Source organism: Silurus aristotelis (assembly GCF_946808225.1).
Source record: "Silurus aristotelis genome assembly, chromosome: 28".
Taxonomy (NCBI): domain Eukaryota; kingdom Metazoa; phylum Chordata; class Actinopteri; order Siluriformes; family Siluridae; genus Silurus; species Silurus aristotelis.
Window position 1 is genome coordinate 358,874 of NC_139601.1, and position 12,393 is coordinate 371,266.

Consider the following 12,393-nt stretch of genomic DNA (forward strand, 5'->3'; position numbering starts at 1 on the left):
GCTGTATGTAGACTGTGTGTGTGTAGTGTGCTGTATGTAGATCGTGTGTGTGTGTGTAGAGTGTGCTGTATGTAGATCGTGTGTGTGTAGAGTGTGCTGTATGTAGATCGTGTGTGTGTAGAGTGTGCTGTATGTAGAGTGTGTGTGTGTAGAGCGTGCTGTATGTAGATCGTGTGTGTGTGTGTGTGTGTGTAGTGTGCTGTATGTAGATTGTGTGTGTGTGTGTGTGTGTGTGTGTGTGTGTGTGTGTGTGTGTGTGTGTGTGTGTGTAGTGTGCTGTATGTAGATGTGTGTGTGTGTGTGTGTAGTGTGCTGTATGTAGATGTGTGTGTGTGTGTGTGTAGAGTGTGCTGTATGTAGAGTGTGTGTGTGTAGAGTGTGCTGTATGTAGATCATGTGTGTGTGTGTGTGTAGAGTGTGCTGTATGTAGATCGTGTGTGTGTGTGTGTGTGTGTAGTGTGCTGTATGTAGATCGTGTGTGTGTGTGTGTGTGTGTGTGTGTGTGTAGTGTGCTGTATGTAGATCGTGTGTGTGTGTAGAGTGTGCTGTATGTAGAGTGTGTGTGTGTGTAGAGTGTGCTGTATGTAGATCGTGTGTGTGTGTGTGTGTGTAGTGTGCTGTATGTAGATCGTGTGTGTGTGTGTGTGTAGTGTGCTGTATGTAGATGTGTGTGTGTGTGTGTGTAGTGTGCTGTATGTAGATGTGTGTGTGTGTGTGTAGAGTGTGCTGTATGTAGAGTGTGTGTGTGTAGAGTGTGCTGTATGTAGATCATGTGTGTGTGTGTGTGTAGAGTGTGCTGTATGTAGATCGTGTGTGTGTGTGTGTGTGTAGTGTGCTGTATGTAGATCGTGTGTGTGTGTGTGTGTAGAGTGTGTAGTGTGCTGTATGTAGAGTGTGCTGTATGTAGATCGTGTGTGTGTGTGTGTGTGTAGTGTGCTGTATGTAGATCGTGTGTGTGTGTAGAGTGTGCTGTATGTAGAGTGTGTGTGTGTAGAGTGTGCTGTATGTAGATTGTGTGTGTGTGTGTGTAGTGTGCTGTATGTAGAGTGTGTGTGTGTGTAGAGTGTGCTGTATGTAGAGTGTGTGTGTGTAGAGTGTGCTGTATGTAGATTGTGTGTGTGTGTGTGTGTGTAGTGTGCTGTATGTAGATCGTGTGTGTGTGTAGTGTGCTGTATGTAGATGTGTGTGTGTGTGTAGAGTGTGCTGTATGTAGGTGTGTGTGTGTGTGTAGAGTGTGCTGTATGTAGAGTGTGTGTGTGTAGAGTGTGCTGTATGTAGATCATGTGTGTGTGTGTGTGTGTGTAGAGTGTGCTGTATGTAGATGTGTGTGTGTGTGTAGAGTGTGCTGTATGTAGAGTGTGTGTGTGTAGAGTGTGCTGTATGTAGATCATGTGTGTGTGTGTGTGTGTAGAGTGTGCTGTATGTAGATCATGTGTGTGTGTGTGTGTAGAGTGTGCTGTATGTAGATCATGTGTGTGTGTGTGTAGAGTGTGCTGTATGTAGATCATGTGTGTGTGTGTGTAGAGTGTGCTGTATGTAGATCATGTGTGTGTGTGTGTGTGTGTGTGTAGTGTGCTGTATGTAGATCATGTGTGTGTGTGTGTGTGTAGAGTGTGCTGTATGTAGATCGTGTGTGTGTGTGTGTGTAGTGTGCTGTATGTAGATCATGTGTGTGTGTGTGTGTGTAGAGTGTGCTGTATGTAGATCATGTGTGTGTGTGTGTGTAGAGTGTGCTGTATGTAGATTGTGTGTGTGTGTGTGTGTGTGTGTGTGTAGTGTGCTGTATGTAGATCGTGTATGTGTGTAGAGTGTGCTGTATGTAGATCGTGTGTGTGTGTGTGTGTAGAGTGTGCTGTATGTAGATCGTGTGTGTGTGTGTGTGTGTAGTGTGCTGTATGTAGATCGTGTGTGTGTGTAGAGTGTGCTGTATGTAGAGTGTGTGTGTGTAGTGTGCTGTATGTAGATCATGTGTGTGTGTGTAGTGTGCTGTATGTAGAGTGTGTGTGTGTGTAGAGTGTGCTGTATGTAGATCGTGTGTGTGTGTGTAGTGTGCTGTATGTAGATGTGTGTGTGTGTAGAGTGTGCTGTATGTAGATCGTGTGTGTGTGTGTGTGTGTAGTGTGCTGTATGTAGATCGTGTGTGTGTGTGTGTTGTGTGCTGTATGTAGATGTGTGTGTGTGTAGAGTGTGCTGTATGTAGAGTGTGTGTGTGTAGAGTGTGCTGTATGTAGATCATGTGTGTGTGTGTGTAGTGTGCTGTATGTAGAGTGTGTGTGTGTGTGTAGAGTGTGCTGTATGTAGATCGTGTGTGTGTGTGTGTAGAGTGTGCTGTATGTAGATCATGTGTGTGTGTGTGTAGAGTGTGCTGTATGTAGATCATGTGTGTGTGTGTGTGTGTGTGTAGTGTGCTGTATGTAGATCATGTGTGTGTGTGTGTGTGTAGAGTGTGCTGTATGTAGATCGTGTGTGTGTGTGTGTGTAGTGTGCTGTATGTAGATCATGTGTGTGTGTGTGTGTGTAGAGTGTGCTGTATGTAGATCATGTGTGTGTGTGTGTGTAGAGTGTGCTGTATGTAGATTGTGTGTGTGTGTGTGTGTGTGTGTGTGTAGTGTGCTGTATGTAGATCGTGTATGTGTGTAGAGTGTGCTGTATGTAGATCGTGTGTGTGTGTGTGTGTAGAGTGTGCTGTATGTAGATCGTGTGTGTGTGTGTGTGTGTAGTGTGCTGTATGTAGATCGTGTGTGTGTGTAGAGTGTGCTGTATGTAGAGTGTGTGTGTGTAGTGTGCTGTATGTAGATCATGTGTGTGTGTGTAGTGTGCTGTATGTAGAGTGTGTGTGTGTGTAGAGTGTGCTGTATGTAGATCGTGTGTGTGTGTGTAGTGTGCTGTATGTAGATCGTGTGTGTGTGTAGAGTGTGCTGTATGTAGATCGTGTGTGTGTGTGTGTGTGTAGTGTGCTGTATGTAGATCGTGTGTGTGTGTGTGTTGTGTGCTGTATGTAGATGTGTGTGTGTGTAGAGTGTGCTGTATGTAGAGTGTGTGTGTGTAGAGTGTGCTGTATGTAGATCATGTGTGTGTGTGTGTAGTGTGCTGTATGTAGAGTGTGTGTGTGTGTGTAGAGTGTGCTGTATGTAGATCGTGTGTGTGTGTGTGTGTGTGTGTGTGTGTGTGTGTAGTGTGCTGTATGTAGATCGTGTGTGTGTGTAGAGTGTGCTGTATGTAGATCATGTGTGTGTGTTTGTGTAGAGTGTGCTGTATGTAGATCGTGTGTGTGTGTGTGTGTGTGTGTGTGTAGTGTGCTGTATGTAGATCGTGTGTGTGTGTGTGTAGAGTGTGCTGTATGTAGAGTGTGTGTGTGTAGAGTGTGCTGTATGTAGATCATGTGTGTGTGTGTGTGTAGAGTGTGCTGTATGTAGATCATGTGTGTGTGTGTGTGTGTGTGTAGAGTGTGCTGTATGTAGATCATGTGTGTGTGTGTGTGTAGAGTGTGCTGTATGTAGATCATGTGTGTGTGTAGAGTGTGCTGTATGTAGATCGTGTGTGTGTGTGTGTAGAGTGTGCTGTATGTAGATCGTGTGTGTGTGTGTGTAGAGTGTGCTGTATGTAGATCGTGTGTGTGTGTGTAGTGTGCTGTATGTAGATCGTGTGTGTGTGTGTAGAGTGTGCTGTATGTAGAGTGTGTGTGTGTAGTGTGCTGTATGTAGATCATGTGTGTGTGTGTGTGTAGTGTGCTGTATGTAGAGTGTGTGTGTGTGTGTAGAGTGTGCTGTATGTAGATCGTGTGTGTGTGTGTGTGTGTGTGTGTAGTGTGCTGTATGTAGATCGTGTGTGTGTGTAGAGTGTGCTGTATGTAGATCATGTGTGTGTGTGTTTGTGTAGAGTGTGCTGTATGTAGAGTGTGTGTGTGTAGTGTGCTGTATGTAGATCATGTGTGTGTGTGTGTGTGTAGTGTGCTGTATGTAGATCGTGTGTGTGTGTGTGTGTGTGTGTAGTGTGCTGTATGTAGAGTGTGTGTGTGTGTAGTGTGCTGTATGTAGAGTGTGTGTGTGTAGAGTGTGCTGTATGTAGATCATGTGTGTGTGTGTGTGTGTGTGTAGAGTGTGCTGTATGTAGAGTGTGTGTGTGTAGAGTGTGCTGTATGTAGATCGTGTGTGTGTGTGTGTGTGTGTAGAGTGTGCTGTATGTAGATCGTGTGTGTGTGTAGAGTGTGCTGTATGTAGATCGTGTGTGTGTGTGTAGAGTGTGCTGTATGTAGATCGTGTGTGTGTGTAGAGTGTGCTGTATGTAGATCGTGTGTGTGTGTGTAGAGTGTGCTGTATGTAGATTGTGTGTGTGTGTGTGTGTGTGTGTGTGTAGTGTGCTGTATGTAGATCGTGTGTGTGTGTGTGTGTGTGTAGTGTGCTGTATGTAGATGTGTGTGTGTGTAGAGTGTGCTGTATGTAGAGTGTGTGTGTGTGTGTAGAGTGTGCTGTATGTAGATCATGTGTGTGTGTGTGTGTGTGTAGAGTGTGCTGTATGTAGATCATGTGTGTGTGTGTGTGTGTAGAGTGTGCTGTATGTAGATCATGTGTGTGTGTGTGTGTGTAGTGTGCTGTATGTAGATCATGTGTGTGTGTGTGTGTGTGTAGAGTGTGCTGTATGTAGATCGTGTGTGTGTGTGTGTGTGTGTGTGTAGTGTGCTGTATGTAGATCGTGTGTGTGTGTAGAGTGTGCTGTATGTAGATCGTGTGTGTAGAGTGTGCTGTATGTAGATCGTGTGTGTGTGTGTGTAGAGTGTGCTGTATGTAGATCGTGTGTGTGTGTGTAGAGTGTGCTGTATGTAGATCATGTGTGTGTGTAGAGTGTGCTGTATGTAGATCGTGTGTGTGTGTGTAGAGTGTGCTGTATGTAGAGTGTGTGTGTGTAGAGTGTGCTGTATGTAGATCGTGTGTGTGTGTGTGTGTGTGTAGAGTGTGCTGTATGTAGATCATGTGTGTGTGTGTGTGTAGAGTGTGCTGTATGTAGATCATGTGTGTGTGTAGAGTGTGCTGTATGTAGATCGTGTTTGTGTGTGTGTGTGTAGAGTGTGCTGTATGTAGATCGTGTGTGTGTGTAGAGTGTGCTGTATGTAGATCGTGTTTGTGTGTGTGTGTGTAGAGTGTGCTGTATGTAGATCGTGTGTGTGTGTAGAGTGTGCTGTATGTAGATCGTGTTTGTGTGTGTGTGTGTAGAGTGTGCTGTATGTAGATCATGTGTGTGTGTGTGTGTAGAGTGTGCTGTATGTAGATCATGTGTGTGTGTAGAGTGTGCTGTATGTAGATCGTGTTTGTGTGTGTGTGTGTAGAGTGTGCTGTATGTAGATCGTGTGTGTGTGTAGAGTGTGCTGTATGTAGATCGTGTTTGTGTGTGTGTGTGTAGAGTGTGCTGTATGTAGATCATGTGTGTGTGTGTGTGTAGAGTGTGCTGTATGTAGATCATGTGTGTGTGTAGAGTGTGCTGTATGTAGATCGTGTTTGTGTGTGTGTGTGTAGAGTGTGCTGTATGTAGATCGTGTGTGTGTGTAGAGTGTGCTGTATGTAGATCATGTGTGTGTGTGTGTAGAGTGTGCTGTATGTAGATTGTGTGTGTGTGTGTAGTGTGCTGTATGTAGAGTGTGTGTGTGTGTAGTGTGCTGTATGTAGAGTGTGTGTGTGTGTAGTGTGCTGTATGTAGATCGTGTGTGTGTGTGTGTGTGTGTGTGTGTAGTGTGCTGTATGTAGATCATGTGTGTGTGTGTGTGTGTGTAGAGTGTGCTGTATGTAGATCGTGTGTGTGTGTGTGTGTGTGTGTAGTGTGGAGTACACGGAGGAGTGGATACTGATGGCATCTGGGCAGAGTTTCAGTACTCAGGTGAGAGTTGGGCCAGAGGACTCTGTTCATTTCAGCAGAACATTCTGGAACCGGGGTGTGTGAGGAGAACTGCATGTTTTTGATGCTGTGTGTGTGTGTGTGTGTGTGTGTGTGTGTGTGTGTGTGTGTGTATATATATATAAGGAGGAAAGAGAAACAGGGAACGTCACTGTCCTGCACTACAGAAATAAGGAACACTGTTCAGCGAATAATAACGATGAAATGCAGAAATCAACATTAACGTCATTACAAGTAACTTAAACCCATTAAAACTCATTCTACATTACTTTTCATTCATTTCTAAACAATGTTAGATCATATTTCCCTGGTGTTCACATCATTACACTGGTGTGTGTTTTTAAACTCAGTAAAGACTCAGGATTGTGTTGTAATAATTTTAATCACTATCAGGCCAAACCCAGATCAATAAATTTGATAACTGGTGCTCCACAATACAGAAAAGGTCATGAGGTCAGAGGTCACGGTCAACCCCTGCAATCCTACACACACACACACACACGCAGACAGACAGAGACACACACACGAAAGACATTCATGGTCATCAGATTGTTCTGGTCAGTATCTGACTACAGTAATTCCCCCCTCCCCCATTTAGTCCCAGATGCCCCGCCCCTCTGATTCCCTGGTGCAGGTAAAACCCCCCCCCCTTTCCCCCGCCCACACACTATGTACGTTAGAAAACACAGTAGAAAAGAAGAACCGTATCACAAAGCTGAGCGATTCCTGATTGGAGTGTGTGAGAAGTTTAATGATGGAAATTTCCAGACAGTCGTTTTCTTGCTGCAGTAAAACCTGCACACAGTGCAGGGGGAGATCCAGCATCCCATCTGTCCGCACTCCTTCTGCCCTCTGTCTGTGTTCCTTCTTCCCTCCATTTCTCAGTGTCTGCAGCACGCTGAGCTCCTCCCTCTGGCAGTGTGGGGAAGCTCCAGTGTGAGGATGCTGGTCTTGAATGCCCTGGATGAGTACACACACTGCATGCGTGTGTAGAAAATCTCTGAGATCAAAAACAAACTTGAGGTCAAAGCTGATGCGATGTTTCCGCAGACGTGGAGCCAAAGCCATGTCACAGACGTGTGTTTTTTATAATCACGCCGCTTTCGGAGCTGAAGCGTTACATAAGTGGGCGTCGCCCAAACACACACCGGTCTTCTGTGTGCTCACAGAGGAGCACTGATAAAAGCCCTAATTACTGCTATTCATTCTGAACTGTAGCTGCTCAAACCCACTGCTGTTGCCATGGCAACAAAGGGCCTAGACGAACCTCAGACGTCTGGAGCGATTGTTCTAAAGTTTAAAAGGTAAACTGATGGTGGTGGTGGAGGGGAGAGAGATTACACAATCACTTTCAGCTCAATATTTTCTGCTGGTGTTTTCATCGTTCCTTACATCCACCTCACAGTCCCGTCTAAACCAGATGCATGCTGGGAATGTATGACATCACTTGTACCAAATCCCATAAATACACGTGCCTTCGTAAACAGTTCCAGATCCGGCTCCACGTCGGTGGAAAAGTGCCAGGAGTGATTTTATTGTAAAATACCTCAGTGGAAAAATATAGCTGAGCGGCATGACGGCTAATCACGCCTGACCTACACGCGTGTGCTCGCTCGAATAGGCATCTCTCTCTCTCTCTCTCCCCCTCACACACACACACACACACACACACACACACACACACACACACACACACACACACACACAGAGGGAAATAAGGCCTGTTTCTAAGCGCACACACACAGGTTGGGGTGTTAAGTCAGTACTACACACAGGTGTGTGTTTGTTGAGTCTCTAAGATGATCGTTGTGTGTAGAACAGGATGTACGCCTGAGTACTGCAGACCTCCTCAACGCTACACACGTTCATCTCCGAGTCGTTACAGTGGACCCAGAAACCTGCACACACACACACACACACACACATTAGACACTGTAGGGATGAATGTGGTGTATATTATTGTGAGTATTTTATTGCCCCACACCTACCCCCCTCTGTGTTGTAACAGTAGGCAGTATAGTGTCCTGAGCCGAAGCCTTTCCCATGATGCATCACTACAGCAGAGAGGTCGTAGGTGAAGACTTGTGATGCATCAGAACAGCAGTATGGCTCCATGTTAAGAACCTGATCAAACGCCACGTGAACGCCGATCTTCTCCCTATGGTTCCGACCTGACCAGCTACACACACACACACACACACGCGCGCAATTACATACCATGGGCAAGAACACCCAATCACAGCCATGTTTAATGAAGAACAGTGACTGGGTGAAGAGGGACAAAAGTGACAACAACAGTGTGTGTGTGTGTGTGTGTGTGTGTGTGTGTGTGTGTGTGTGTGTGTGTGTGTGTGTGTGTGAGTGAGAGAGAGAGAGAGAGAAATGTACCGGAAGCGTTTAAGGTGAAGCCGCAGCACCTGAGGTAAACGATAAATCAGCAGCTGTTTGCAGGCCTCGGACAGGGCTAGTGGTTTGTGGGACGACTTGCGTCTTTTTCCTGACACACACACACACACACACAGTTAACTGGTTATATATACACATTGTGTATAGTGTGTGTGTGTTTGTGTGTGTGCGCACGCTCACTGTTGCAGTAGTTACAGTTGTAAATGCGTCCCTCCAGAGCCTCGGTCTCAGTGAATTTGCTCAGCATCTCTGTGAGAGAGCAGCTCTGAGAGGACGCCTGGCTCAGCTTCACCACACTGTGATAACGCTCAGGAAACTCCAGGGATAAATCCCAGAACGGCTCCACCGTGTTCGACTTCCGCTTACACGACAGACACGTCACCTAGACACACACACACACACACCTTTAACTTGTCTGCATATTTGTTTATGTAAATGCACGAGTTCTCATCAGGACTGACCATGGACACACCTGGACTATAAGAGGAGTGTGTGAACACAATGGAGATGAAGGTGTTTACTAATATTAATATTGGGTTTAATTACAGCTTCAGCCTCCAGTCAGACTGAAATATTGGTGAACGTACAGACCTACACGACTCCCACTGTAGTGTTCAGAAGAAACCTGATCTCATTATAGGCGAGGAACAAACCACTGGGGGAACACAATAAGCTTCTGACCTACCACACTGCGTATTAAAGTCATTACTCCATAGGTGTGTGTGCGCGCGCGCGTGCGAAGGACTGACCTGGCTGAGCAGCTGGCCATGGAAAATGGTGTTGAGGACCTTGAGCACCTGTTTGGAGAGTTTCCTCTGTGTGATGGGGATGACTATGCGTGTGCGCGTGTGTTGTCGTTTGCCGTAGCCGCCGTCGGCCTCCAGCTCCTGCTGCACCTTATCCAGCAGCTCACACAGAAACTCCTGCGCGTCCTGCTGGTCGCAGCCGCGGAACGCCGGGATGACGTTCCACACAGAGTGCAGCATGGCGAACGGAGACACGAGCGTCCAGCGACCCGACCACATCACCCTGAACAAAGTGTGCAGCTCCTGACACAGAGACACCTGCAAGCACAATCACAACACCACCTGCTACTCAACACGCTGCTCCCTCTCAGATATACACACTGCCCAAAGCACAGAAACCTTCAAGATAAAATCACCTGCTGGCCAGATAACGAGGGAGAGCCAGAGTCTTTGGGCTGCACCGGTTTATCTGCTCCCATCATGCCTTGTGTTTTGGCGAGCAGCAGCTGCTCCGTCTCACACAGATCCAGCGCAAGGAAACACTCCCTGAATTTCCGCAAGTGGCTGAGCACCTGCAGGATCGAGTTCATGTAGCACGTGTTGCCTAGGTTACGCAGTCCTGTGACGCCCGGCGCTAATCGTCTGCGGCGTGCTAACAGGTAAGATGACGTGGGCCGCTTTCTCGCTATGCTTGATTTCACAGTACAAAGCGCCTTCCTGGAATTCTTCGACAAAGTCTTACTGGGAAGTGGCGCTTTCTCGGGCGGGTCGCGAAATTTCCTGGGGATCAGTGCGATGAGGGGCCGCGGCGCCTGCGTCAGGAGGCGTGCGCTTTTCCTCGGCGGTGCGTTTCCATCCTCACCCATGATCCTCTTCTTCATTTCTTTACGTTGCCTCCGAAGCTCCTCCTTCTCCCGTTGCTGTTTTTTCTGCTCCTCTTGTTGCCGCGTCCTCCAGCGCCGGAACGCGTTCGCCAGCAAAACGTGCCGCCGGTGCCTCAACGCCACCTGCACGAGCCCCACCCCCTCGCCACTCGACATCGACGACGCGGAACGCATGGAGCGGCGCCCGGCATCCCGCACAGTGGACAGCGCCCCCCGCAGGAGCTTCAGGTCCCCCTCTGCGTTGTCGTTCAGGACGTAATCTCCACACACAAAGCAGAACACGTCCAGATCTCGCACCTCCATGGCGAGTGGATGCTGCGTCTCGTGGTAGTGCTGCAGCGAGTGCTCGTCCATGTAGCGACCGCAAGCCACGTGCGAGCATTTCAGACACGCCCACACGGACTCTGTGGTGTTGCAGTCCACACAGTGCCATTTCTGAGGGTTCAAGATGGAGTGGTCTTGTCCCAAACGGAGACGGACCACGTGCTTGCAGCGATCCATCGCTCCAAAACACTCATCAGCCCTCAAGAGTCAGGAGCCACAGCACAGCGGCATGACGTGTCCGGCTCTGAGGGGGGAAACAGGCGCACACACACACACACACACACACGTTTACAGTTTATAGTAATAATAATAGTATGAAACAGGGACAGAAGCTGTGTGACTCACCATAAAAGTGGACTCATAAAGGACTGATAGAGTGTGTGCAGGGCATCACAACCTCCTGGCCCAGATCTCCTCACCGGACAATCACCGAGCGGAGCTGAGGGTCCGGTCCTCGACCGGGTCTTCACACGGGACAGGGGGGTGATCACTGAGAAGGTAAATGGTGTGCTGTTCAGCCTGGAGCTCATATTACTCTGAATCACCAACATATCATCCCATCATCAACTCCCGTTCCCTCTCACCTTTCCACAAAAACTAGCGCCACAGTCTGATTTCCGGTACAACGCAGGTGCTTCCGGTCCGCGACTGCCACGGTGCAGTGGAGTAAAAAAAATATTTAAACTGAATTCCCGTGAGCAGCTGAAATATCGCGAGATTTCTCGCTTCCTCTCTCTAAACAACATGTATAGAATCCTGTAAGAGGCGTTCTGTCGCCACTCAGCTCCCACCAAGTGTTCAGAAAAGTACCTCAGACTGACACACACGCACGCACGCACGCACGCGGGTATTATTCTGTAAAGACGCGTCAAACCTTCTAACAGAGAGAGAGAGAGAGAAGTTAGCGAGCCGGGTGCCGGTAGGCTAATGCTAAGTAAGCTAAGCTAGTGAGCTAGCCTAGCATGTTCAGTAGTTCCCTCAGAACAAAGAGCGCTGCTGAGACCGAGTGTGGAGCAGAAGCGCTGTGAGAAACTTCAGTGTACGGAGTCAGTGCGGGAGCAGATCCTCCACACAGCCCCGTGCTTTACTCCTCATCAACCTCACACCCGGTCTGGTCCAAATACAACTCCTCTTCTCTCTCACACTCACACACACCGGGAGCTCGGAGTGCAGTCCGGGCTCCGCCACATGAACCAGCACCAGACCGAAAAGGTGAAGTTTAAACACTCGCCATGTTCCTACAGGAAAACCCTTCGGATCCGACAGAGCAGGAATCAGCCCTCATCTCCCTCACCCTTCTGCCCCTCTCTGTTTACCCTCAGCATCTTCCGCACGCTAGCTGTCACCAACCCAGGGGCTTTTTTGGGTTCAACCGAACCCCGGATCCGGACAGAATCACAGGCTGTGTCCCAAACGGCCTGCTGCTCCCTACACAGTGCACTACATAGTCTAGCCCCAGAAACGGCTGTCCGTTCTTCTATATAGTGCACTACACGTCCAATTGGGAGTCGTTTGGAACTCAGTTTTCGGCTGTCTCGTTTCTGATTGGCCTTGAGCACAGTAAGCCTGGATCCTTATTGGCTCTTGAACACGTCAATCACACAAGGCGGGCTTCATTGACGTCGGGACGCAGAGGCGGGGCTAAGAAGCGTTTCTCCTCCTGTCCGGTGTGATGACACCAGTGTACCGTTAGACTAAACACATCATTCATTATGAAGACACACAGGAATATAGATTAATCCTATACATGCTGCATATTACCTTGTGTATGCATATGTATATCGAACCATACTCATATACATGCTGTAAACAGTAATAATTATAATAATGATAACATGTGTCTTATACAATCCATGAGTTCTGGACTGTGATTGGTCCGAAGGTTGATTTTATTTATCTACTTTATTTAAAGTGACAGCAGTGGAACAGTCTGAGGTCTGTTCATAACAGTCTTCCTGCAGTCTCTCAGTACTACGATGTAACATGCTGCATATTTTTGTCTGATTCACTGGTTCACTATACAGAAACTACAGAGCACAGAAACTTACTGGGTATAATGATTTTATAGAAAAAGAATCTGGATGGTAAAAGTGACTCGCCATTGCATTGTATTTTATACTTTACATAATAAATGACAAGATTACTGC

General features: G+C 47.5%; 1 protein-coding gene across 2 annotated transcripts; it reads right to left on the reverse strand.

The window, feature by feature from the left end:
• Positions 1–6,249: 6,249 nt before the first annotated feature.
• Positions 6,250–12,257, reverse strand: usp49 (ubiquitin specific peptidase 49). Of its 2 annotated transcripts, none has more exons than XR_014532179.1 (8): positions 10,831–12,257; positions 10,592–10,736; positions 9,455–10,490; positions 9,042–9,356; positions 8,473–8,674; positions 8,304–8,383; positions 7,875–8,065; positions 6,250–7,784 (listed from the first exon to the last, which is right to left on the reverse strand). XR_014532179.1 is itself a non-coding variant. In XM_083533725.1 (8 exons), the coding sequence occupies exons 3-8, from the start codon at positions 10,421–10,423 to the stop codon at positions 7,681–7,683; spliced, it is 1,890 nt and encodes a 629-aa protein (XP_083389851.1). In that variant the 5' UTR covers positions 10,424–10,490; positions 10,592–10,736; positions 10,831–12,257; the 3' UTR covers positions 6,250–7,680. The 2 variants fall into 2 exon arrangements, 1 of the variants encoding a protein (XP_083389851.1); XM_083533725.1 differs by having other exon boundaries at positions 8,275–8,383.
• Positions 12,258–12,393: the final 136 nt, after the last annotated feature.

Coding starts and splice junctions, on each gene's coding strand:
- usp49 (XM_083533725.1), bottom strand. CDS start 10,423: ATGGATCGCTGCAAGCACGTGGTCCGTCTCCGTTTGGGACAAGACCAC. Junction 9,357..9,454: donor CCTCGTTATCTGGCCAGCAG/GTGATTTTATCT, acceptor TTGTGCTTGCAG/GTGTCTCTGTGTCAGGAGCT. Junction 7,785..7,874: donor CTGTTACAACACAGAGGGGG/GTAGGTGTGGGG, acceptor GTGTGTGTGCAG/GTTTCTGGGTCCACTGTAAC.